The 27,763-nt window shown below is 38.6% G+C and overlaps 1 protein-coding gene across 1 annotated transcript in view; it reads left to right on the top strand.

Moving 5' to 3' along the window:
* The window catches only part of ALK (ALK receptor tyrosine kinase), a 272,781-nt gene that overhangs the window by 119,631 nt on the left and 125,387 nt on the right, over positions 1 to 27,763 (top strand). The window contains exon 4 of the mRNA XM_065739616.1: positions 4,599 to 4,794. Coding sequence (XP_065595688.1) covers positions 4,599 to 4,794 — 196 coding nt within the window. The remainder of the gene's footprint in view (positions 1 to 4,598; positions 4,795 to 27,763) is intronic.

The following is a 27,763-nucleotide window of genomic DNA, read 5'->3' as shown; positions in this document are numbered from 1 at the left end:
ACCGTTCAGAGTCCTGATTTTAGCAATTAAAAGTCCATGCTGTGCCATATACTGTCAAATACAGGTCCCTTCAACGTAGGCATGCTGATCAGTTGGGACAAAGTGGTGAGGGAAGAGCTTGATTTTTGTACTGTGGTTTTCTGTGTTTAGCTACTCGTTCTCATAAGCAGTTCAGCGTGTCACTGACAGTGTGAGCCATGAAGTGGCTTTTCACCTCTGTTTATATCCACCTGCATCAAAATAGCAGCAGAAGCTACAGTGATTTTTCTAGCTGTTCACCAAGTAAGATCCCAAGAGTCTTATTAGACCTGTGAGCTAATAAAGGAAAATAAGTGTAAGGAAATTATAGTTTGAGTCTTTCAGTCTTAAGGGTCTGTGCAGGGATGTCAGATAGAGTTTGCCACATAGATACTCTCCCACCAGAGGCAAATAGAAAATTAATGAACAGGTGGGCACATACCTCCTGATTTTGCCAGATAGTTGGTGTAAAGCAGAATATTCTTCTCTCAGCACGGATGGGGAATTGATTTCTGTATGTTCTTTAATTCTTTTGAAGTAGTGTTTCTAATCTGGTCCTGGAAACCGTGCTGGTATTGATCTCATGGGAGGCTGTCCTGTGAAACAGTGGCAAGCAATGACTGAAGGATTGTGCTTTTGAGGGAAGGAGAGTATGAGGATTTGTGTTCAAAATGTATCATTTCTCACTTCAGACACTTCAATTACTCCTTTGTGAGTTTGACACCATTGATTGCAGTAGCATAAGTCCTGTCAACTGAAATGAAATACGATTTGGGCCTCTATCAGCAATTTGTTGTCTGTGTGTGTATGTAGGTGATTGACAGTTACATTGCTTATGCTTCAGAGACAGCAAATTCATGAAATTGGGTTTGTGCGAATTGGTGTTTAGAGTCTACTGCTTACGTGGAAAGGAATATGTTTAGTGTTAATGTACATTGTTATGTTCAAGATCTGGTTACTATAGGAACTCACTGGTCTGCTCTGTAGCAAGTAAATCTTAAAGTGAACCTTGTGAGGATGAATCTTCAGATCCTCCAGTGTAACAAAGCTTCTGCGTGTTCTGTTTTCCTAACAGATCTCTCATTCAAAGTATGAGAACACTTTGAATAACACCAGGACCAAATGCAGCTCTGATACTTCTTTCATAGCGTTTTTGGATTAGGCTAGCAGTAAGAGCAAAAAGAACACCACAGCAGACAGTGTTGTCACCTGCAAGATGGCTGAAGTTTCAAAAGCAGGAACAAAGTTATATTTATGTACTCCTTTATTTGTTTTTAAATAATGATAACAAAAAGGTAATATTTCATTGCTTTAGTATTTGCCTCTGCAGAAGTTTACACTGATAGAAGTTCTGACTGTGTACTATTTGCGTGGCAGAATAGCTGTGTCTTTCAGAGTGATTTTCTAGGCGTCACTTCACAGCAGGGTAGTCTATGGCTATTCCTAACATGCTCTGCAAGTGTGGCTGGTAGCCTTCACTGTGGCAAAATTGTATTCCTTTTAGCAATATAAATCACCAGGCAGACCTGTCCTCATGATGGTTAATAAGGCAAAGTTGTGCGAGATGAACCCTCTAAGCAAAATACAGCCAAAACGTAGGAGGTTAGCAACTAAGGTATTTATTGTAGCAGCTAATCATGTTTATTACTAGGCCTTGCTTCAAATCTGGTCCCAAGTCAGGATGGAGGGAATGTTCTTTATGCTGCAAGGAGAAAAGAGGGAAAAAGAAAAAAGTGAATAAGAGCTTTCTGTTCTTTTGTTATGTTAAATCTTACTCCCTGTTGCAGGGCAGTAAGAGGAACAAATGGTTCTTTCACCTGTCACGTTATCATCAGCAATTATTGCAGTGCTTAGTGCTTTTCGGCCACCAGCAGAAGTCTTTTTGATCTGTCATGTTGGGGATTACAGTGTTCTTATGTGGATGATACAATTAAAACCACAAGATTTAGTGCTCTAATTCTATTTTGTTGGCAATAAAAGGGAGAGAAGTATGATACACATGGTTGGGTTTCTGTTTTTATTTTACTGACCAGCAAAAATATTGTGTATATGAAACTGTAACAATGACAGAGTTTGCTTAAATTCCTCAAGCCATTCCTTTAGTAATTTGATTAAAGGCTACTATTTCATATAAAGGAATCTTATTAGTAAAAAAGTAGCAAGTACATTTCACTTCTTTGTTTACAAGCTTTGACATCTGAGAAGGCTCCACCTTATCTATTTCTACTTGTTACTTTCAGAACAAATATTTTCTGGTTTTAGATATGTCAGTAATGTGATGCAATGTCAAGAAGACTGTTTTTGACAAGTATGTCAAAATGCTCTTTATGATAAGTGTGCATAAATGGGATGAAATATGGTGGTTGATAAGAGTCTGAATTTCATTTTTCGCCTTTCTGGTATTACTCTATTGGACCTGAAATGAATTGCCAAATTCCATTTTTTCAAAATGGGGGACATGCGTGAGCATAACTACAATTCCCAGGTTCTAAACTGGGATGTGACAGTGAGCTCAAAATCTGAATTTGTGACTCAACTCAGTGGGGAGAAGGTGAGACCTGCTGAAGGGTGGTTAGTCAGATCCCTTTAGGATGAGACAAACTGTCATGGGAGCTCAGAATGGCTGGTAGGCATCAGTGTGAAGGTGAGCATGAAGAATTTGTGGCTCCACAGGATTTCTTGCACACTCTGGGTCACAGCAGAGCTTTAGGCAATATCCACTTAGCCACCTGGAAGGTGATTCCTCTGAAAATTCTGCCATGGTATTTAAAAAATATAAGTTGCTGCTCCTACAGAAAGTCATACATACTTAAAAACTGTTTTTTGTTACAGCCCTGCTGGGCCTTAATTCCTCTCACTATGAAATTAAAGTGTTTATGAGATCTATACATTTTAAGTACTAACATGTTTTTTTTCTTTAGCGGACAATGCAGGAAGCAAAACCTTGTTTTCTGTTTATCTAACCAGTCTTGCTACAATCTGTGGGATTTAACAATTTTTCTTGCTTCAAGGGTTGGTCCCTTCCATTTACCTGACTGACCTTTCATTTACCCGACTACATACCTCAATGTGCTTGCTCTGTGGGAAAATTGGTAAATTGGTCAACTATGAAAAGAGAGTAATTTGATTTACCTGAAATGTGCAACAGCGTAATAAAAAATGCATTACTTCTGTCCAACTGGATAAGCCTCAAATGGTACTGAAATTATGGAGAAGATTATTCTGGGAGTTATTGAAAAACACCTAAAAGACAATGCAATTGTTTGTCACAACCAACACGGGTTCGAAAGGGGAAGGTCTTGCTTAACAAACTTAATCTCCTACAGAGAGAAGACTACCCACCTAGTTGACCATGGTGACCAGTTGTTTTAATCTGTTTGGATTTCAGCAATGCTTTCAATACTGTTTCTCACAGTATCCTCCTGGGCAAAATGCCCCACATACAGCTACACAAAGGCATGATGCATTGGTGAGCAGCTGGCTGATGGGTTGGGCCAAAGGGCTGTAATAAATGGGGTTACATCAGGCTGGCAGCCAGACACCAGTGAGGTCGTGCAGGGCCAGTTTTCTTCAATGTTTGCATCAATGGCTGAGATAAAGGACTATCCTCAGTGAGTTTGTGGACAAAGCTAAATTGGGAGAAGCCACTGATTCCCTGGAGGGCAGAGGGGCCTTGCAGGGATATCTTGGCAAATCAGAGGGCTGGATAATCACCAACCACATCAAGTTTAATGAGCAGCGCTGAGCTCTGCTCTCTGGGGATGGCATGGAGCCGTGTCAGGGGAGTGATGGGGGTGAGGGAAAGGCTCTGTCTCGGAGTGCCATGGGGAAAGGCCCCAGTGGTGAAGTTCAGGAATTGTTTGGACATACGCAGCTAATCCATGTAAAATATAAAATTAATGCATTAGGATAAATTGCTGAAGAAATAAAATGTCAGGCTTTTTTATCCTGACTCTAATGACTTTAGAATGCTGAGCTCTTCTGTTTTAGAAGAGCAAATCTAGAGCTTTTAAATGTGTTCTTTATTTGAGTGAGAAGAACAGATACCAAGATCCAGTACAAAACTTTGACTTCTCAGAGTGGGATACCACTGGCCCAAGGCTGTAATGTTTGGCCCTGGACCACAGAGTGGTTCTCTGGTGGGGATAAAGTCCAGAAAATAGCGAGTACATAAAAACAATCCAAAAATTTGGAAGTCTCTGTAGGAAAATCAGGTTGACTGATTTTTATTTTTGTTGTTTCTTGATTTTCCCTCTAATATTACTTATGGGCTTACTTATTCATTTTTTTATTTATTTTGCTTTGTGCCCTTTTTTTCTGGGAATTAAATCTAGATATCATTTTTGCTTTGAACCAACCAACTGTGAATTGAAATGCCACTTGCCTTTGAATATCGTGAAGAGTTTAATATCCCTTACAGGGCATACTTTCCAAAGTAGGCTGCAACTATAATATTAGAATGATTGGGAGTGCTGAAGGAGATGTGGCATAAAAATTACAAGTGTTAATCTGCGCTCTGCGACATTTTCTTGTCTTTTTCTTTTTTCCTGAAAGCTCTCTTGGTGCCTTATCTGTCCTAGGTTCTTTCCTGTTCCTTAATGCGTCTGAGAGCCCTGTCGTCCTGAGCCCTTGGCTGAGAAGCAACAGCGACCAATGCGTAGTTCAAGTGGCTGTTTATAAGTTTTTCCAGCAACGTGGAGAATATATTGTTCGGATCCTTCCTATTGACGAAAGCAGCAGTGAAATTTTGTCAGAGCAAAATCCAGAAAAACGTGGGTAAGTCTCATCCTCTCAATTGACTCACAACGCGATTGAGAAGAGACCTGCAATTATGTAGCAGTAAAGCCACAAAATGCATGCTACACATCTATTAAGGAGAGCAGGACACCACAATGAGTACATACTGTGTGGGTCTAAGTCATTGTAGAAACTGGAGTTGCTTATTTAATTATGCAAAGCATCAGTAAACTCTTGGATCCACGTAACGAGTCTCTGTTGACATAATATTTATTCTCAGTGCTTGCAAGCAATAATTTGATCTGATTTCTTTTTACTTCTCCTTTACCCAAGTGTACTGTTAGGCCTAGAATATTAGAGTCTTTGCAATTTTGTGCATCTGCGTGAATTTAAAGTTTTACCTTGCATTTGTATATTTTAAATGGCACCTCATGTCAGCAAAGCAGTTCAGAGCTACTGCCAGCAGAGGAAAGCTTTTCATCTTTCAAGGGTGCAACTGTTCAAAATGTTTTATCATCTTTGTGCAATTAAGATTGATTGTTGATGATGTCTTAATTTGTCCGACTTTCCATTTATCCTTTTAGACTTTAGCTAGCAGAAGCTGTAGCTGAACACTGTACATATTTTTAAACACTGGAGTAGTGGAGTAATTTAGAATTGAATTTGGATTTATATGAGGTTAATGTCCCTGCTGTATATACACATTTTTTGTTGCTGTTGTTATGGAATGTGTGTTAAAAAGTATAATTTTTACCAAGCATCCCAAATGGGTTTTTTTGTTTTGATGTGATAAATTGGAGAGTTTCGAGAAGCAAATTCTGCTAGCTTGTGCTTGAAACAAGATGTGATTATCTGATTACTGTATACAGCAAATTCTGTGTTTTCCAGTACCAAAAGAAGAATGTGCAGTAAAAAACCTGACAGAAGATAACCTAAGTCATAGAAACAGTTTGAATAGCAGTAATTTTCATATAACACATGGCCTATAAAAGTGAGGAGGAGAGCTTGTGTGTGGATCTAAATTGTACTTAGTTCCAGCAATATCATCCAAATTGTAAATTACTGTTGACGTCTGGGGAAAGGTAATTAGGGGAACTGCAGCAGCTGTCTTTTTCCTTAGCTCTTTGAAAATGCTGTGCTGTATGTCACAGCTAATAAACGTACTTTGTGCAAAGTTCCTCCTTCACTGGCAGCAACACTGCTCCTTGGCATTTGCAGGGTTACTGCTGTGCATAAAGTGCTTTGCTGTGCTGCACGGAGGAACTCTAGCTCACATCTGTGGACAGGGAGAGCTCACCAGGAGCACAGGCAAGTGCCAAATGTGAGAAGCCCTAAAGGGAAGAAAAAGATCACTTTAACTACGGTAACAAATGCATACCTTTGCCATCTGCTGTAGACAATACAGGCTATTCAGCTGCGCATTGCAGGTGGCAGGCAGAGATTGTTGCCACAGCAAAAGGAGTCTGTGCTTTTAAAGACGGTGGTCTTGGTTGTAGCTTCACTGTCCCATATGCTGAGAGAAGTACAGTTCATTCCACAACAGCATTTCCAGGGCATGTAGGGTAGTGTGGTTGTAGGGTAGGATTTGCCTTTACTTTTCACCATGCTGTACAGCTGATTCATTGGTACTCTGTGCTATAAAACTTTGCAAGTGGAGCAATTGGCCATTTCATTTTTTCCTCTCCACTCTTGTCTCTTCACTGCAAGAATAATAACTCTTCCCCTGCTCAGCAAGGTGGAAAGGCTCTGATACTGTGCTCACGTAAAGGTCACGTAATGATAGTTAAGTATCTGCCCATCAGACTGCAGTCACAGATTATAGGAGAACATTGTTATCGTTTGCCCTTAACCTCAATTCTAGAATTGATAAGTGCTCCTGTGCCCTCTATTTGGAGCGATGATACTTGATTATCCAAGCTCTGCTAAAAAAGCATGCAAATCTCACTTCTGTAAAAAATCTTAATTGAAATATGAAGCAAGAACAACTGATCAGGAGTCAATAATAATTCAACAAAGTTCTTAAGTAAACTAGTAAACTTAAGTCAACAATCCTATAGTGGGTATTCTTTTTAATATTTTGTGTTGGAAATTGCAAAAAGTCATACTGTCTTCTAATAATTTTTTTGGCTACTCTATAACAACTTATTTAAAGCTCTGAATGGAAGATAATTGGTTTCCTCAGTGATGAGCCTGTGCTATAAATGGAAACAGCTCAGAGGTTTACAGGTGACACTTCTCTGCTTCGATGCACTTTATGAACTGTTTTGCAAATAAGAAATGGAAAGTATTAGCAGTTCTGGGTGACCTGTATCAACAGTTGTGACTCTATGCCATTGCTCACAATCAGGCTCATAGCAGAAAAAGAATGCTTTAGTGAAACAAACACACTTGAAAGATGCAGTATATTAATTCCAGGGTGGATTTTCTCCTGTCTTGAGCTATACGTGATGTTACAATCTTTTTTTCCCTTCTTTTTTTTTCTTCCATGCTCCATAACCTGAATTTGCATGTATTAATATCTTACAAGGTGTTCACAGTTCGTGTACATTTAGAAGAGAAAAATGTAGATGCTGTCAGGTAATACTATTTCATTTGGCATGAAAGTAGCCAAGCAAAGGTTTTGGTTGGCAGCATGTAAAACTAATTTTAAGTAAAATATGTGTAAAGCCATGAAATTCTATTAGCAATGGTATAGCACCAAATATTTATTTGTTACCAGGATTCAATCATGTTGTGTTTGTGAGCAAAAGGCACATTTTCATTTTGATGGGTACTCAGCATGCATTAAGAGTCCAAGGCAGAGCTAGTAATGTTCTATTTGTTCCTATTATCTCATTCAGTCTAGGTAAAAGTAGCCTGGACCTGTGGACTAGAGAAGTACTTATTCCATAGTAAAGCCAAGGCCTTGCAGAAATTGTTATTTAGATGATGCATAATCATTTTATTTTCTTACTTGTGATAAATCACTGCCTCTGAAATATTCTACATAGAAAGAAAACAGGTAATTTAAGACATGTTACATAGCAGTAGGACAGGGCAGATGGAGCAGACACCAGGAACGGTATGCCAGAAGTGATAACTGCAAATGGTTCCTGACTGATGGAATACCAGAGGCCAGCAAGGGGATTCTTGTTTTGTGTTATACAGAAACGTTGCCAAATAGAATAATAACTTCTCTACATAACATTTGTAACAATCATTACCACTCAAAAGATAATTCCCTTTGTTTATCAGTTCAACAGAATAATGTAGCCTTTTTATTTTTATTTAAAGATAAAAAACAAATATCTTACTCTGTATGTAATCTCACTGGTTTTGGAACATCTTTGAATAAACCTTCACTAAACAATCTGCAGGACTGCTGCTCAGTGAGGAGCAGCATATTGCTATATTCAGATAGAATTAGATTTGTTGCGTGGTAGAGTTTCTAGATGATCTGACTTGATGTTTTTGATACAGTTAGTCTCTTCTGCCTTACTAAAAGATCTGTTCTGTTTTACAGTCACCTGCGAATGATTCAGGGAGAGAATCTATTCAGTGCTGTCAATTTCTTGTAATGGCAAAAAAAAGTTGCAATTTCTGCCATGGAGCTCAGCACTTTCTGATTTATCCCCAAATGTCACCAGATGCAGGAACACTCCTGCTACTTTCCTGCTCCCAGGGCTCTCCCTACAATTATTTCTGGTTGCAATTTAATGGATTGCATTGTTGTGTTACTGTAGTTGAGGAGACAGAAGGTATGGTTAGACATCATATTGGTTATTTAGGAAAATAGAGTTAATACTGCAATTTGAATGTTGACCCGGAGCTCCTTGGTGCTTGTCGGGCTGTCGCTGTGGCCACTGATCTCATTTCACCTGTTAATTATTTTTCCCATCTGTTAAATTTGTAATTATGAAGTTACTGGGATTGTAAATGTACTTAATGGAGTGGTGCAAACGCAGAAGGCATCTTTCTAACAAGGTCAGAGTTTGTAATACAGGATTGATTTTTATTTTTATCTGCTTAATTCAGATAAGCTAGAGCTGGGTAGGTTGCAAAAATAGCGTTGTACATTTTAATTACAATTGTTATTTTACATCTCTACTGTATTCTTAGTGAAATAACCAATTATATTACATACTGTACATCAGACAGAACTTCTTAGTAAGTACATAGCAGATGACAATATAACTTCAATTTAGTGTTTTATAACAGAAAATTATTACTGATTCCATAAGTATTTTTTAGTCCCAAATACTAGATATAACATAAATCTTGATGCTGTACCCATGAAGGTAATCTAAGCCTTCCCGAAAAGTGGAGAGTGAAGAACCTCAGATCAGGTACCTGATTAGGAATACCAGGATGTTATACTTGTTCAAATCTTACCTTTTGAACTGAGTTGAGGTGGGATGGATAGTTACATAGGCCTCATAGTACAGAACTATGTTGGAGTAGTGCCTGAAGGGGTGCAGCCTGTGGGACATCTATGAGGAATCATTTCAGGGACAGCTTTCAGTGGGAGAGACCTTGCTCCGGGGCAAGAGAAGGGAGTGACCATGATAGAGTGGCAGGGATGAAGCGTCAGGGACTGTGTATGACCTTCATTCCCTTGCTCCACTTGAAGGGAGTAGGTAGTGGAGGGTGGGAGGGAGGAGATAAAAGAGGATGGATGAAGGGTGAAGGTGTTTTTAGTTTGCTTTTAGTTTCTCATTGTTCTAGTCCGTTAGTAATGGGCAATAAATTATACTAATCTCCCCATGAGGTGTGTTTTGTCTGTGACAGTAACTGGTAAATGATCTTACTGTCCTTATCTCAACTCTCAAGCCCTTTTCCATTGTATTTTCTCTCCTGCTTTTCCTTTGAGGAAGGGGAGTGAGGGAGCAGTTCTGGTGGAATTTAACTGTCCATCAGGGTGAAACCACTGCAGTACTGAGCTAACATCTTTTGGCTGAAGGAGACTCATGAAAGCCATCTGTGATTTTTGAGTTAAGTAGGATCTCTAGACTAGTCTAGAGCCTTAACTGTGTTTAAGACTCATCTGAAAACTTTTTTTTGCAAATACTTGAAGTAAAAGATGTCTCTGAAATAAAGCCTGAAATCTGAACATGTACACATGAACAAGGAAGCCACAAAATACAGTTTTTCCGTACAGATAGTACTTCAGTAGGGATACATATATATTTCTGCACAGAGAATTTTCCACAAAGAAAGAGCATCTGGTTTTGAAGGTTACTACAAATCATGATAGGCTATTCCCTTCCTGGCATATACAACTTCACTCAGGATTGATTGCGTGGATAGATGTCAGGAAAAATAAATGAAGGATTTGCTATCATCTGTCACATTTGACCTTGGACCTTGAAGTCTGAAGGTTATTCGTGTACTAGAGTTATTCTTTCTCTGTTCTCTTATTCTTTTTGTCTTTTTTTTTTCCTCCTCATAGTTTCTTTCACTTGTCTGCCTCACAAATCCATGGACTTAGGAGAAGTAATTTACTTTCTTGGAACCCTTTAACCTTAAAAGTACCTTTCTCAAGTTAGTGGTATTATGATTTTGCTCTTTTCATTATTATTTTCTCCCTGAAAACACTTCATTTTTTTTTTTTTGCTTCCCTTTAAGTTAGTAATGGCATTGATTTGAAGATCTCTGGACTAAAACTTAAGAAGACCAAAGACCAAAATATTTGTTCGAGGTATTTCATATAAACACTTAATGTCCTGATTTAGAATTCATTTTAGCACTGGAGGTAGGTACACGTCTCTATACTTGTCCCTTAAACTTAGTGGTTTTGCTGCTGAGGAAGTATTATATAATTTCTTGAGATAAACTTTGTTCCTTTTTGTAGATTTTTTGCAGCATTAATAAGCTTTTGAGCGTGCCTTATTTTTGCCTTTCAACTCAAGTACTACAAAGCAGCAACACTTCAAACTGCATCATACAGATTTATGGTACTATCAATAGAGATTGGACTGTACCAGTTTGCTGTCAGACATATATATATATGGAAGTAAACTATTATAAGGAATGATATCTTAATATTGCCAGAAACTAAATTTGAAGAGCTGTTCATTTTTGTGGTGTATCATACAGTGAAGCGACAGTATTATGTAACCTGTTGTGCCAACCAAAATGAACCAAAGTAACTTCAAAAATGAGTAATTACTTTTTTTAGCTGTTGGTTACAGTCCCAGTAGAACTGATCAGAAATCAGTTTGGGGCAGTGGTGGGGGGAAGCACTCTTACTTGTCTTCTTCACATGTTATCATGTAGCAATGCTGCTTCTAATGGATGCTTGCTAGATGTAAATGCAGGCAGGGAAGGCCAAGTTTGTGTATCCCGTTTCCAATTACAATTACAAAAACAAAACAGGAAAAAAGTTAAAATGAAAGTGGCGGATGAGAAAAGATTTTTGTACCAGCATACCAGAATCCAACCTGCTACAGGAGCAGGATACTTTTAATGCATAAAGAATAGAAGAGTTGAAGAAAAAATATATTTATTCTTCAAATTAAGAATTCAGTTTTACAGATGCATAGTGGAGCAGCTTTCTCTGGTGCTTTTCACATACTGCTGAGCACAAAAAAAAAAAGAGGAAAGGTGCAGTGATGAGCTAGAATTCCTTGTCCAAGGCATGTGGAGTCCCTGTGTTTTCCAAGATAAAAAAGCACCTGCTAGTTACTTGTTTTCTGGAAGGGGCTTCTGTGCTTGAAACCCCAGAGAATATCACACCTGAACTCAAAGAAAGGAAACCAGTTTGGTCATGGTAATAGATCTGGAGCACCCTTGGAAGTGGCTGTTTTGGGTATTTGTTCTTTCAAACCCAAATAAACTTTAAGCTGAAACATTTTCTACAGGCCAATCTGAGCAATGTAATCTCACTTTATCCAAGGCTTAAAAATCTGTCTTCATAAACTTTTATGTTGTGCCCTTCTACTTTCAGGTTCCTCTTTGCTGGTTATCTCAGTTTCCAAGTATTTTTTTCTTTTTTCTTTTTTTTTTTTACTCTTTCATTCCCTCTTTCCTTTAACTTGCTTCCCTTGTTTTATAGATCTCTTGTTTTCCTCTCTACTCAAGGCTTCTACTTCAATTTTTAAAAGCTGTTCTGAGCTAATCTTTACAGCCCCGTATTGCTGCTAAACCTATTTTGTACTTCATATCTGTGTAGACAAGCCAGGATGAATTTCAATTTCCTAAAACCTGCAGAAAGATCAACCACACACACCACCAAAGCTTCCTTTCCCCAAGCATGCACATGCATGCTTCAGTTTCTCCTGATGTCTTTTCTTCTCCTGGTTCAAGTGACCCCTCCTGCAGTACAGGGGTAAGGAATTTCTTGGAATTTACATAGCAAAGGAACCTAAATATGCTTTCCTCACAGTTACAACACTTCCAACACTTGTTCTGGAGCCTAGGCAACATGCCTCATTAATATTGCCAGCCTTGTTTCTAGTTGTTGTTCTGCTTTCCTTTAGCCAAGTTCTCTGTCATTCTGCTCTTGGCAAACTTCTATAGCCTGCAGCACGATTGCTTTCTCAATCTCCCACTTATTTTTGAACTTTAAAATAAATAAATGTTTCCTGTTCTATGAAACCTCCCTCCTCTGCAGTTGTCCCACCACGTGCTGTGGTTTTGTTGCCATGTGCAATTTCCCAGGAGCTTTCTTTGCTAATTCTTAAGAATCTCCTTCTTCTTCTGAGGCAAGTATACCATATTGAGTTCTGCATGCTTTCTTCAGTGTGCTGTAAGGAAGCACATTCTGTCTGAATACAATGATGGTCATTGTACTTGACACCAGTGTGAAGCTTAATTTAAAATTCATGTGCTGTATTTGATTATTAGGATTGTTAATATCTGAAAGCATTTTCCTGTCTTTTTTTTTTTCCATCAGGTAGCTACTTATGTTTTTTCATTTTCTGTTGTGCAGTTCTGGTACAGTACAAATGATATTTCTGTAATAAAGTACTGAGGGCTCTGTCATACCAGCAGTAACAGACCATTAGTGTCAGTGATTAGTATGGCAAAAAAATGATTTGGGGTTAACATCAAAGGCACAGTTTTCAGACAAGATTGTCAGATGCTTTTGCACAGTGCTGTACTACTTTTTGACTTCTCTACTTTGGCAGAAGGTTTTTCCATACATTGAGCCATATAATATTTGTTCTTAAAATGAATCAATATAGCAAAGTCATGAATGTTTGTGGTTTGTGCAATACTCTTTTGGTGTCTTGTATACATAAGTGAACAGTATTGTGAACAGTATTCCCCTTCACATGTGGAATGACTTGCTTCCTCACAACCTTTTTGCAAGGGTCGTGTTCATCTGGTTTTCTTTTTGAGCACTGAGTTCTCTGAGTCACTGAGTACAGTTGCCAGCTCTTTGTAAAAGTCAGCCAATAACCTCATGACATTTGTTGTCTCCTATATCAGGTTCACTAAATATGATTTTCAACTGGAAATAGCAGCAGTGAAGTTTGTTTACTGAATATAATTGGAGCCTTTTCTGATCATCCCTGGCTTGGTATGCCATTCGTGCTGATGGACTGAGGCCACAAAGATGCATAATAGAGTTCCTTTTGACAAGACAAAACTATTCTAATCTGGGACTTGTACCAACAGCACCATCTGCCATCCTTGATGAACTTTGTGTAAGGATAAAACGGCAGAAATTAAGCACAAAGCTAAGTCTTTTGTGAGGCAATGAAGAATTAATGATTTTGCTTCATTTAGTAAGGATTATAAGCAATAGAATCATTACGAAGAGTGAATGAGACAAATTTAGCTGTCTTTCATATTTAGATCAGTGACCAGTTTTTACGGTTCCTTTACAGTAGGATAAAATTATGTTGAGGGAAAGATTTTATCAAAATATTTATATCAAAATACTTTATTAGAAAGAAACTAAATAATTCAATTTTATTCAGCATAAGAAAAATGCAAAACGTAGAAAAAATGTTATCTTCAGCAATGTCTTTGTTCAGATATGTTAAGATAATTTTAGCTAGAAGATTGCTATTAGTATAAGTGCAGTGGATGACCTGAATATTTTTAGGCTGTCAAACACCTTCAGATTTTCCAGCTAAATGTACTATCCTACCAGAAAATAAGAACATGATTTGATCCACTTGGATGCTATCTTAGCTTGAAAGGAAATACCATTTTCAAATCTAACAACTATCTATGTATCCCTGTTCCTTTTCCTTCAAAGTTTTGGCTTTCAGGAAATCATGATGAGAGAAATGTGTGTATCAATTTTTAAATGCATTTTTAAAGGACATTTTGCTTTCTTTTCTCTTCTTGCTTACCACTGGTATGCTATTACAGAATGGTAAAAATCCTACATAATTTTGCTGACTTAATAACTTTTTAAATTTCCTTAATAACTTAAAACAGACGGAGGGGTGTCATCTTGGGAAACAAATTTTCCATCTTTTACCCCGTTTATCAGTTGTTTCATCTCTGTTCACTTGTTCTTGCTCCCTCCATCTCATCATGACCTTGTCTCATATTTTGTTGTTCCAGACATTTTTGCTAACCATGCTTTCCAGCTCAACAGATCTCATTCTCTCTCTCTTTTCATCCTCACTCCTTGCCTCTAGCTTGTTCTCTTTGATTCAGATACTTTTCTTCTTAAAATGTTATGGAACCAAAGTCTGGGGTCTGCACAAAGCAGCCTATATGTGTGCTGAGTCTACCACTGCCTGCTGCAGTCCAATGCGAGCTTCGGACGCCGTCTCTTGTGTAGAACCCAGCTGCCACTTATGTAGGAAAACCTTTGCCAAGAGTATACAAACATCAGCATGTTAGAGCCTTGCGTACTGTCCTCATTGAGGTGAATTTTCTCTGGAAGAGCCTCCCAAGTGAAGTGAGTGATGCTGCAGCTGTTCTACAGCAGCTTTCATGGAGCAATCTCGAGGACTCTTAAAGCATTAAGACATGGCTGAAGTAGGTAGTACTATACTGATGTACACAATTGAGCATTAAAAAGATATTCTAGCATATCATTAGTGTTTGTATTCAATAGAAGTGCAGCAGAGTGGCACTTTGTTTACATCATTATTTGTACTAGAAGTGTGCAATTTTTTGTGGAGAGATGTAATGTTGAAGTCTCGATTTTCAGAGCCAAAGGCATTAATTTCAGCAGAGAGTGAAGTGTATCCCCTTCACCTCAAGTGAGTGGCCTAGCCCTGTTTGTGGAGAAGGCATTCATCCCTAGAATTTCAGCATATGCGCAAAATCCAAATGCTGCACTTGTTGCATTGAGGGAACGCTTGCAGAAGCAAAGTAAAGAGGATAAAAAATATATACACAGCTCAGGAAAGGTGTAAGTCTGCATCCACTCCTGAATTCTTTACCTCATCACAAGCAGCACACGGCAGACACATTTCCACCCCATGGGGGACAGGCATTGTACACACTCATTCGTTGCTCTTTTCCCTGTGCCCTTCCAACATTTCTTGTCACATTAATTCTCCCTATTCCTAAGACACTGATGTCTTTTTCTAACTGAATCGTGAAAAGAAAACAAACAAACAAAAAACCTTTTTAAACTTCTTTTTCAAATTAATCACTATTCAATCCCAATTTCATGTGATTTTGATGCCTGGTTTTAATTGCTTTACAGTAGAAAGCTTCAATGAGAAGGGAAATTAAAATTGCAAAAATCAGATCCTGACTTTTTTTTTTAAGTTATTTGCCTCTGCTGTCAACTCTTTCTCTCTCAAATGTCATATTAGCTTTCCTTTCCTGACAGTCATAGACTTAACTGCAGTCTTTACACTATGCTTCAACTTCAGACCATGGGAGAGGTACTGAAAGTAGTGAAAGAAACCCTGTCTCTCTTTTAAGCTAGACTTTATTTCAGAAACATACAGCCATTTGGAAAGGCTGTGCCCCCTAGTATGTAATAGAGTCTCAGGGATGATAAGAAGGGGGCAAAACTCAAAATGAAGCGCATCACATCCAATTGAAACGCCAAAAACACACGATTTCTTTTACCCAGAAATTGTCTTCCATGAAATCAGATTTTTTCATGGGAAAAGTTTAGCTTTGATCAAGTATTTAGCCTTACAACAAGCTTGACGAAGGACTGGTTTCTTGAGCTGTCCCCAACCAAACACTTTTCTGCTATCTCTTCAATGTTACAGTGGGTGTCCTTTTGCTGCCTGGGTTCACATGCAGCAGAGTTTCTGTGTGCATGGTGCCTGTGGTCAGACTGCATGTCTCCTCCAGCCAGGATGTGGCATGCCATGGAAGTTGTGTGTGAGCACTGATGGGAGAACTGAGTATTTTATTTATTATTATTATTTTTTTTTGATACTTCATTAATATCCAATTGAGGAACATTTTCCTCTGATTTTTAGGTAAAATATGTCGGAAATATCACTATCTCTCTGAGATGGGAATTCTGATTTGTTCTGATAAGCTGTGGTAATTACTTTGATTAAAGTTCAGATGAGATATTGGGAGTTGCCTCATCTTTACTATCCTGTGAGCTGTACTGGCATCTCTAATATTCATAATTACATGGATCTTGTTCTTCTTAAAGAAAAGCACACGGCAAGGGCTGAATCTAAAGGTGTTATTTTAAAACCACACAGTGTGTGTATGTCATGAGGCCAGCCAGAACAGTCTAGCAGGGACTGAGGCAAGAATTTTCATTTCCAAAACTGTAAGGCTGAATAATTTCAGCACGTCCTATTCACTTCTACCACCTTTAACCTCTTGTGATGAGAACCACAGCAGTGTTCAGACTTCAAAATAATGTTATTTTGGGAAGAAAAAACACTCTGTTGTAGGACAACTTTATTAACTCTTTGGACAAAAATTTTCTATCAAATCTTAAATTTGCTATTTACCAACTTGTTCTGTTTCAAGAGATGATGTGACAGCATTTTAACTTTACTGATGTTTTCTTAATGACTTCTGCTCATAGCTTGCTGTAATAATTTATGCCTTGATTGTGCTCAGTTATCTTCTGGCTGATAACACAGTTCATTTTACAAACAGCATTCGTTGTAATGTAGCTGTTTGGTGCTGGCACAGCAAGCCTTAGTAATAACTTCAGCAGGCTAATGCCATCCTCTACTCTGCTGTTGCTCAATTATAGATCAGAAAGTATTGTGTTTTCTGTTCATTGCCTGTGACAGCCCTAGGTTACCTACTGGAAGTGATGTGTACTATTTTTTCTCTGTTTAAGTGAAGAATGGATTTGATGCCTTTTTATCCACTCAGAAGTATTTCAAACGTTCTCTTGGGAAGTTCAGAATGTCCTTGAGGGACAAAGACATACACCATTCTAACAGTCCTTTATATTGTTATACTTTCCACCAGAATAGCTATTCTGAGTTCAGGATTCACAGGTTGTGTTTGTAAGCAAGAAAAGTTGGTGATAGGAATCTGTTGTTCACAGCTTGCTTAGCCCAGAAACTTCTGTAGTCTTTTCCCTGTCTTTTCCACACAGAGTACTTTCTGGGATATGCTTGATTCTTTGCTCTTTTCTGGATTTGACATTCCTACTTAATTTTTCTTAAGAGTCTCCCTCACGTGCATTACACTCTGTGCAGGAACTGGCCTTTTCTCTCTCATTCCTCAGATAGTTATCACTGCGTGTCATACCATCATCACTCCCCTCCTTCCTTTCCACCTCCTGCCTCACATTTGGTTTGATTTGGTGTGAGAGGCCTGCGATGCACCATTCAGTGTTTATGTAGCTACCAAAAGAGACATATACACGCTTCATTTTCTGACTCTGTTTCAACAGTCTGGCACTATACCTTCCTGAATCCTTTATTGTGGAGTGACTGCTGAAGGGTGACGTTGCTGATCCTTATTCCCTTTTGGAAAAGTTATCAGTGGTACACAAGTCTCATCCATCTGCTTGGGAATTCAACTCTAAAATTATTTTTACTGGCGTAGAAGAATCATAAGCTCAATATGTTTTCAGCCACAGAAGTAGAAGGAAGGGAGGGTGTGTTCCTCCAGCTCATTAATCAGAATGAGAAATGAAAACAGCTTCCTAGCCATTTACTATTTGCTCCAAAGTAAATCTATCTAAATATTAGTGCACTGATGATAATAAAAAGGGGAGGGGGGAAGAGAGGCAGGAAAAAAAGCCTTGCCATTAGCTTGTCACGCTCTGTAGCAAGGTACATGAGAGACCAAAGATATATGTACTATGGCATTTCTGTAATGAAAACTTGAGCAATAAAAGTGGTTTCTGCTATGTTCTGGAAAAAGAACTCTCAGAGGAAACACATTAACAGTATTTCACATTACAAATTATTATTGCATATTCAGCTATTGTTTCAAATGAGAATTGTGTGTACTGCAGGGTGAGAAAAGATACAGTTAGTATTTCTTCAGTAAGCATAATTAAGATTTTATGTATTTGGCCATATCAGTTCTATGCTATAAATTTAAGTTAATACTTTCACAGAATGATGAATTGGTTGTGCCTAGGATACTTGATGGGCTTACACATGTAGTTTAGATTACAGTTATGATGGCTGAATACATATCTCTTCAATTTCACTGGTCTTAAATGGAAGAAGGCATTCCAGTGTGAAAACAAAACTTACTGGATGTATATGTTAAGCAGCAATCCTCCATGTTGTATGAATTTACAGAATTCATGTTGTAGATGTTATGTATTGCCAAACAATACTATATGTGCTAGGAGTGCAAATTGCATTTTTCCCACTGCGTCCAAAGAATTTTGAAAGTGTTAAATGCTTTATAAGAACATTACCTTCTTGTGTTTTGTTTCACCCACTTTTCCATCCAGGAGGTATGTATGCATGGAAAGCTGATTATTTTAATTACATTCTTACTCTGTAAATAGTTTTATGACCTTACCCACGAGGTCTCAGTTGTCTTCAGGGTGATTTGACAGAAAGTTTACAATATAATAGTGAGTTTCTGTTTGCTAGCTTGAAGTTATTGTGTTGTTAGAATGCTGGTATTCTCCTTACTCCTTCTGCCTCTTTCCTAGAAGAAGCGTCCATACTTCATGTCATCATCCACCATCCTCCTGGCTGAAGAGCTGGGTCCTCCATTTGTCTTTATGAGCTTCTTTATATTCTCAGGAAATGGCCTTCCAACTGAACTGCTTTTAGTTGGCTTTGACCAAATATCATTTCCATTTATGGCCAAGGATCTGTGAACAAAACTACTGATTTTATTTTATGGTTTTTTTACTCGTTCTTTTGAATTTATCTTCAAATGTGCATGAAAGGAAGAGAGAGAAATTATTTTCTTAGTGTATTAATTTCTGGGGGTAAAACTGGAAAAATCTTGGAGACAACCAGAAAACGTTCCAAAAGAGGCATGCCACTGGCATTCTTGTTTTTTTCACACCCCAGTGTCTTGCCTTATTTACCCTTGTTGTGGTGTGGCAGAAGGGGATTCTAGTCATATAAACACTTTGGGGAAGGCTTCAAAGAAGCATTCCTTTAAGTTTGCCACTTATATCTTATGTACTGCTTGCATTTGTGCCTTGATGATGATGCATCAAGACATGAGGATATCTAACCCTTATCAACAACACCATTTATTCATTTATAGTTACATTAAATTTATGTTAACAGTATCATTAACATCTATCCCAGTGATACTGTAGTGTAGCCTTATAACTATGTTCTCAAAAGGTTTCTTGCTGGCTGAGATTTCACAAGCACTTCATTGCTAGCCAGAAATGGTTCTAGCAAACCACTGAAATGCTCTATTTCAATGAAAGGAGTTAATTTTCCTTTCTCTTACACTGAGACTGCAAGCCACAGTGGCATCCCAAGAAATCCTGACTGCACTCAAAATGGCAATTATGTGGTGGGTTTTTGTTTTTATCTTTATTCCCCGCTTTACAGTTGCCTGTCAGAGGATCTGAGCCATTCAAGTTACTTGCAGACCCACATGCTGGGAGGATACAACCCCCAAAAGTTCTGGAGGAATGAGTGCGAGAGTAAAGCACCGTTCCCAAATCAGTTGATCAACTGTTAATTTGCCATGAGGTTGCTCACTTAAATGGAGGTTAGTCCTCGAACTCTGGTGTGATTGAGGACATCTTATCACTGCACTGAGGACATGTGGTGACCAAATGATGTAGTTTATTTATGGAGTAATGTGGCTAACCAATCCATATTGCAAGTACAGTGTATTGTAAAGGTGCATATCAGTGTCTGATTAGAAATAGACAGTTTAACTCAGTATATATCTCAGGGAAAGTTTTTGCATTATTCCCTTTATATCTTTCATTATAACAATTATTTTGAAGTCAGGATCTTCCTGTGGTATTAATGAATCCCAAAACAGATTGAGTGGAATTTTTGTGAATACTCTGCTGTTTCTTTTAAAGTTGCTCTTCTGTGATCATTTATAGCAGAGTATATATTTATAATTATATGCACAGATAACACACGTGGAGCAGGTACAATCTGAATCAAAGCAAACTTGTCCTAAAAGATAAGCAGTCACTGAAAACATACTCTCAGCTTTATTCCATTGTCAATAACTTGTTAAGCAGTGTGTATAAAACACTTAAGTCTGGCAACTGGAAGACTGACATCAAGTGTGTGTGTAGAACCAGGTAAATGGAGCATGAGATTTTCAGTGTTCCAAAAACAGCAGGCATCTTCCCATGACGGTCTTCTACAAGGTAGCATCAAGTCTTTTCATTGCCCAGTTCTAGATCTTTAGATTATAAAAATGTCCATAGAGGTTAACAGACTTTCAGACAAGTCTTAAGACATCAACCAGGAGTGCAGCCATGTTTGATGCATTTGACTTTTCTGATATGTTTTAAAATATGTGGAATTAGAGAAGGCATCTACGGAGTATTTTTACATTTTTCTGTTTTAATGTGTACAGCATGTGGCAGAGAAGCTTGGTGAAAGAAAGGCACTGAAACATCTCAACAAAATGTTGTTTGGTTTGGTTTTATTGTTTTTGTTGTTGCAGTTCTTTGTTTTCCAAACAGTATGGGAAATTGTGCCCAAATCTCCCTGCAAGTTTTATCTTCAACACAACATTCCAGGAAGTAAATTCTAATATATGAATTCCAAGTGAGGCAAGTAAATCATAGTTATAATGTTGATTTTTAGCTACTGCCAGTGCTGACTGCTAGCAAGCTCTTCCTGGGGGAGATGGTGTAAGATGTTCATTAAGATGGAAAGACAAAGTAGAGGAACAAAGAACTGATACTAATGCATGACAGTGTTTAGCTATGTAAAAATTAATGCTTTGCACTCCAGAAACACCTTTCAGGTAAAAATCTGTAGGGCTTTATCAAATACTAAGCTTTTTATGACAACTTTTCTGCTATCTTACAGATAGCAGATTAGAAGATCATCAATGTCAAGGGGCTGTTCACAACTCTGTATTCAGAGCCCAGCAGTCCTATATCACAGTCCTGTGCGGTGTTATGAGACTTATTCATTTTTGAGCTGTTGTCCTTCTGAACTCTTGTTCTGTAACATTTTGCTGAACTGAAGAAGTTTTGTCATCATGTTGTTTATACTGCTTTTTTTTTTCTTTGTGAGTGCATTTTTTCCATCATACAGCTGTAATTCGGATCTCAACTTTCAGCTCTCCAAGTAATAAAAGCAAACTCTGTAATTAGAGGTTTTATGGCTTTGGACTGATGAAACAGACCAACAGATGAAATTACTTCATTGGCCAGGGTGACCTGTTGCCCAGAGCAGGTATGATATCTTGAAGTATCTTCCAGAGTTCATTGTGAGATAAGAGCAAACATATTTGTCTGCATGAAATGAAATCTGCCCTAAATATGAATATTGGGCAAATTATGACATTTAATTCAAAAACATCACAGAGAAAGTATAGTACTGTCCCACCACTAAGGCCAGAGGCATTTTGTGCCTTCAGTTGGACTAGAAGAGTCCAAATACACATCTATGACAATTCTGTATTAATTCTACAAATTTATGATTACTGTAATAGCACCCAAACATAGGAAATTCTTCCTTTAATGACTATATTGTTTGTAATCAGTTTCTATCACTATGGCGTGTGTAATCCCTTCCACAAACTACTGGTGGTGGTGCACACTTGTCAGGCTTAAATGCAGGTTGCGAGTCAGTAGTGTGGCATGGGTAGAATATTTTTCTATTAGCTGAAAACTTGACCTGCTGGGGTCTGCTTTTCCTAGCATTATTTGTAACTTCTGTTGTTAGTTACAACAGTAGGTTGTCTGTTGTCTTCATTTGGTGTGACAGTTATCCAGCATGAGGAGGGATAGGTCAGACTTGGAATACTGGCTAGGCCTGTATCCCTGTCAGTTGTTCCCTTTGAACTCCCTTTCTTTCTCTAACACTGTGAAGTTTCTTCTGCTCTCTCTCAAATAAAAATCTCTCAAATAAAAAAAAACTTGAAATTAATAACAATCCTAAAAGATTTACCAGTGGCTTCTGTTGTTATGAAAACTGTAAGGTTAAGCCAAATCTCTTCATGTTATGACATTGACATTCCTGTCTCTTGGAAATTGGTGGTGTTACATTCCAGGGCAATTCAGGTTTCCTTGAGTGGGATGAATGGCAGCAAAGCCCACTTCTGGGAAAATAGGCCGTACCGGTGGTGCAGAGGCACAGTTAGCTGTAAAGCATTAAAATTTTAAAGTTCTCTCATCGATCTGTTCCTCGGATACTTGCCATTACCACCTTTCTAGTTCAGCATGATACTTAGTCATAAGTTGAATCTTAAAGCTCAGATTGCCAGTGATGAAAACTCTAACATCCTTAAGTTGAATATGGTTTGTTCAAATCTGGAATGGTCTTTGGGAATTCAGTCATTCACCATTCCCTATTGAGTCACTGGAGGTATGTCCACCTGTAAACTGCTAAATTGTGCATCTCTTCTTTCTACTGTTTCTTTTCCAGTCTTATGCGTACAGCACTCACAGCTCTTACATATCATTCAATCAGAAATGCATACAGCAGTTCTGGAGGGCACATAACTTTCTGCATTACCTTCTGCAGGCTGCCAAACTCTTGTGTCAGATCCAAACACGCAGTTGGTAGGATTGTGTTGATGAGCAATGTGATTTGCCCTGTTTTCCCATTTGGACTTGGACTGGAAGTGGCCGACCAAACGTGGGAATTGGCCCAAAAACTGAAAGCTGAGATTTGGCAATAAAACTGGTAAGGAATATAGGCTAGATCAGATCTTTCTTGGTCTAATGCTGTGTTTTCAGGAGTGGAATAGGCATTTCAGAAAACTATGCACTAAATTAATACTGGATTATCAGCTTTTCTGCATCTTAGATTTTATCCTAGTTTTTTATCCTAGTATTTTCTACAGCTAAAAAGTGCCATAAGCTTTGAAAAAATTAAGGTTGAGGAAAGAACATCTCATGAAAGTTTTTGTTTCTCAGTAATTTGTTATTGTTTGATTTTTGTTTTTGTTTTTTACCTTGCACTGCCAACACCTTTCCCAGAGTTACATGTATATTAGCTTGTTAGGTCCTTCTTTTCTGTCCTGGTGCACAGAATCCATTCCCCTCCCCATGAGTACCAGCCTTGAGATGCTGCTCTGTACAACTCTTAGCTAGGATTTATCTATTCTATTGGTTTTTGAGATGAGGTATCGATCCCTCTTTCTGCTAACAGAAATCCTACTCTGCGATGAAAAAGATTTTTGAAATAGAAGTATAATTGAGATAGCTATATTTCTATCAAAACTTTTGTTTTGTGGCATTTTCATTTTCAGACAAAAAGTCTGAAATTCCCTTAAGTGTCATCTTAACAAATTATTTTTTAAAAATATTAACAATAGGTACTGTTACAAAGTTATAATCCTTTTCTGATCTGGTACTTTTAATGCCATGTGTTACATCTGACAGCTTGTTCATTTATATTATTTCTATCCCAGATTATGATGTTGGGAAGTATGAATAATAGTTGTTACTTTGGTAGGAGGCTTTAAGTTGTGAAAACTGTTATAGCTGTGCTGGCTTTATGAGCAAGTAAACAGCTGTGCAAGGGAGTTAACAACTCAATCTGCTCCCTTTCTCGCAGTATTACTCATTAGAGCATTTCTGTACGCACTGCTGTTACACCTCTCTTCCCAATTGCTTCATGATTGACATTAGTCTGTTTGACTCTTCCACAAATGCATCATCCTCTACATGCCTCACACACCAAGTCTTCAGCCTCTCCTCACAGGAGAGCCCTGTCACCATCTTTGCTGCCCTCCTCTGGATGCTTTCAAGGTCTTTAACATCCTTTTTGTATTGCACAGCAGCATATCACCTCTTTTGACCAGCTGGCTCTGCTGTATTTCATGCACCCCAGAATACTCTCTTGGCTGTGAGGGTACACTGCTGCCTTGCACTGAGCTGCTTTCATGAGCACCCACAGATCCCTTCCTCCTGAGCTACTCCGCAGCCACTCATCTCCCAGTCTGTGCCTGTCTGGATTTACTCCATCCCAGGTGCAGTGCCCAGCATTTTTCTTTGTTGGACTTCATGCCATTTTTAATCACCCCATGCTCCGATCTGTCTAGATCTAGAAAAAAAGAAATCAGTTTAAGAGGTCTTTATTGCTTTAGTCTTCACAGTCTGCTCACAGACCTTGGAGAACTCAGTACAGCATGAAAAGAAGTGCAGGCAACATCCAGGGGGCAAAGAGATGGGAACTGCTTGAAGAAGGTGAATGTATTCAGTCCCATGGGGCTAGATATACCCAGGAGTTCTGAGAGCAGCCAGCGTGTTTATGAGGCTAATGTTGAATGTCTATAAAAAGATTTAGTGATGGGGAAGAAAGGAGAAAAATTCCTCACAGTTGAAAGAATTATGGCATGGTTCTGGTAAGGCAAGAAGGCCTGAAGAACTCATCAACCTTATTTCTGTCCCTGGAAAGGGCATGATGCAGTATCTTCTTGGAGTCTGTTGAACTAGATGGCTTCCAACCAATACATTTATGATTCTACTGTCTGAAAATTGAACCCAGATCTTTGATAATCATCTTTTCATTTCAGTTGATGTTATGTTTTGCTTCCTCAGCTGTGTTCTATTTATGATAGGTCCCAAAGCATTGTTCTCAGACAGATTTCCTGTGACTTTACACAAGAGTTAGGTCATGTCTGAAGCTATGTGTTGCAGCTTTGGGTAGCTTGGTATTGGTTCTTTATTATCCATAGCAAATCAATATTCAAAATTGAATTTCTTTCTTTTTATGGTATCACTGAGTTCAGGTTGTTCCAGTACTCAAGAAGAGAATAAGTGCAAGGAGTTTAAACTAGTATCTTGAGAAGGTCAGAAAGGATTGATCACTTCTTGATTTACCATGCTGTAACAATGGGATTGGTGTAACAACAGGATTGCTGTGTTGTTGTTGTGTTTTGGGGGTTTTTGTTTTTGTTTTCTTTAAAAAATCTCATCACCACTATTGTGTAGCTGCTATATGCCAGAGGCAGACTTCATAACTAGTGACATCAGTGGTCTGGTACATTTGATACACAGGTAGAAAAATATGCACCATGCTTCCAGAGCCCAGCGTAAGCTTATTTTCTCCTATTTGAGATGTAAAAATATTTTGTATTTCAGGTTACAATTTGATCATTTTTGTTGAAAATTTTAATGTATGTGTAAATATTAGCAGTTCTGAAATTGGGAAAGGCTTCTCAGCTTAATGAGGGAACTTTTTATTCTAGTGGATTTGGTGTTTGTTAGGTTTTTTTTTATATATATGCTTTCATTGTATATATGATACCAAAATTTAAGTTTATTATATTTTCAGGAGAACATAACAGTTCCTCTACAATTGTTAATTAGGTCACAGCTTAATCTGATGATTGAGCACCTGGTAAAGGGGTGTGGCTGGCCCAATGAGCACAGGAACATTGTTTGCACCTGTGCTCTACCCTAGAGGGGGGGGTAGACCCTAGGTGGAGACACACTGGGCTCATATATGTGCATCTCCCACTGAAGGGAGAGTATCTTTTGGACCTGTGCTGCTTTCTCAGAAGGAATGCTATGGAGCCAGAGAGCCCTTTCACCAGTTGGGTGAGTTCAACTCTTCTTTCTGCCTGACTGCTGGCTTACCTGTGAATACATTGCCTCTTATTGATAATTATTGATAAGAACCTGTCAGACACAGTTTGGCTTCTTTGTGGGCTTAACAGTGTCTTCCTAATCCAGTGGATGAGTTTGTGAGATGATATCTGTGAAACGCCGGTGTTCTCAGCGATGTGAAGCCAGGGTAATCGTGCTAAAGATTATATTTCACATGCAAGATCTGTTTCCATAAACACTAGACTTCTGCATGGCAATCTTATGCCTTAGTTCTGTTGTAGGACCCTTTTCTTACCTGCATTTTTTACTGTGATATGGGAAACCAAGGTATGCTGTGAGGTCAGGATCCCTTTCATTTCTGATAGAGCTAACTATTTATCCTCGTGTGCAGAATGGAAGAAATTAATACTGTTACACTGAGATTTGCTGCAGAAATTGGTTTCAGGACTGATTTTCATTCTTAAGTTTTGTGCATCTTGTGCATTATTGTGGAGCAAACGAAGGTGAGGATATTGCCTTCTAACAGGATGCAAACACAGTTGTAAAGGTATTTATTGAGATACAGTTCAGAAGATGATGAAGGGACAAATAGCTAATTCTTTCCAAAGGTTGGTTAAGTCTCCAGAAGGGGAAATCTCCAAGTAGAGGTTCTGCTCCCTTGGCTGCTAACTCTTCAATGAGCATGAGGAGGCTGCCCAGCGTGACCTAGCAATCCCCATACATTTACTAAGTATCATTCTGGTCTCCTGCTTTAATATAGTACTCAATACAAACTGAGCAAAGTCCAGACGGTTGCACTGACAGCATCTGCTCTTGCATATAATTGCTGCCTCTGTTCTGTGCTAACAGGCTTCAGACTGGGTTTGGGTCTGAAGACCATGCAGTCATGCGATATGGGGGCTGTCTCATTACTAAATCCAGCTGAGGGGAGAGGACTTTGCAGCAAGGGCTTGCCAGGTGTGGAAATCAGCACATGCTGTGGCAGCATCACAGAATGGATAAAACTGTTTTGCTTCAGTCTGTGTCTGAACACGTAGTGTGTTCTTTATGTGAGATGGCAACTCAGGGTCTATGCCATCTCTTGGCTGGGAAACATACAAACTTTCTTCAGAAACGGGTGTGCTGCAGGCGAGGAGAGAAACTCTTTCTTTGCCTTCTGTATAGCTCCATTGAGAGTGCATTGGTTTTTGGAGGGAAAAAACACACAAACCAACCACAAGACACCTAAAGAATTCTGTGCTATTGTGGATTAGCTTCAGTGGGATGCCTCTGTTACAAGGCCTGTACGTTCCTTTCCATCCCTGTAAATCTGTCAAGAAGTGTGATCTGTGAGGTTGCACACGTGGTGCAAAGTACTGTTTGGGTCAGCTTGTCGTGGAGGAGTGTTGAGTTTTATCAAATCTTCAACAGCTTTCTCTGCTGGGGATAAATGTTCTTTCCATTACCTGAAATCCTGGTATTCTTCATCCAGCATGATTCTGTGGGGTGCAATTGAACTGAGAATCATACGGTGTAGATTGTCATCACAAAAGCATATCTGAAGAAAATTGCCTGAAAAAGCTGCCATCTGAGGGGGGGAGGTTCACTGCAGATAAATATTTTCTCTAGGCTCACTTTTGAAAGTACCTAAATCAAAGCTGGTGGAGACAGGGGACCTCGCAGTCCATTGCTGCATGTTCTTGGGCCGACATCAGGCGTTATGAGGGTTGTAATGAGCTCACAGCAGATGACACAACAGAGCATTTTGAAGATGTAGAGATGATGTGTAGCCATGTACAGAAAAAACGTCAGTCACTAGTTGCTCACTTTTACACTTGGTTGTCATGCTTATAGCCCAAGGGGTCTGTTTTGGATACAAATGAGACTTCTGCGTTTGAAATCCTGGCTGAAATCTGTACTGTGATCAAGACAAATGTTTTCTCCTTATAACAGGAAACCATTTGTACTTAGTACTGACTCAGTTGCTTTTACCTTTCTGAAGGAAGAACAAATGCATTAAAT

The sequence above is a fragment of the Cyrtonyx montezumae genome, unplaced genomic scaffold (genome assembly GCF_038088225.1).
Source record: "Cyrtonyx montezumae isolate F1298 unplaced genomic scaffold, pur_monq_1.0 scaffold_24, whole genome shotgun sequence".
NCBI classification, from domain to species: Eukaryota; Metazoa; Chordata; class Aves; order Galliformes; family Odontophoridae; genus Cyrtonyx; species Cyrtonyx montezumae.
The sequence above is the reverse complement of the archived record's forward strand: the minus strand, read 5'-3'. Positions and strand labels throughout refer to the sequence as shown.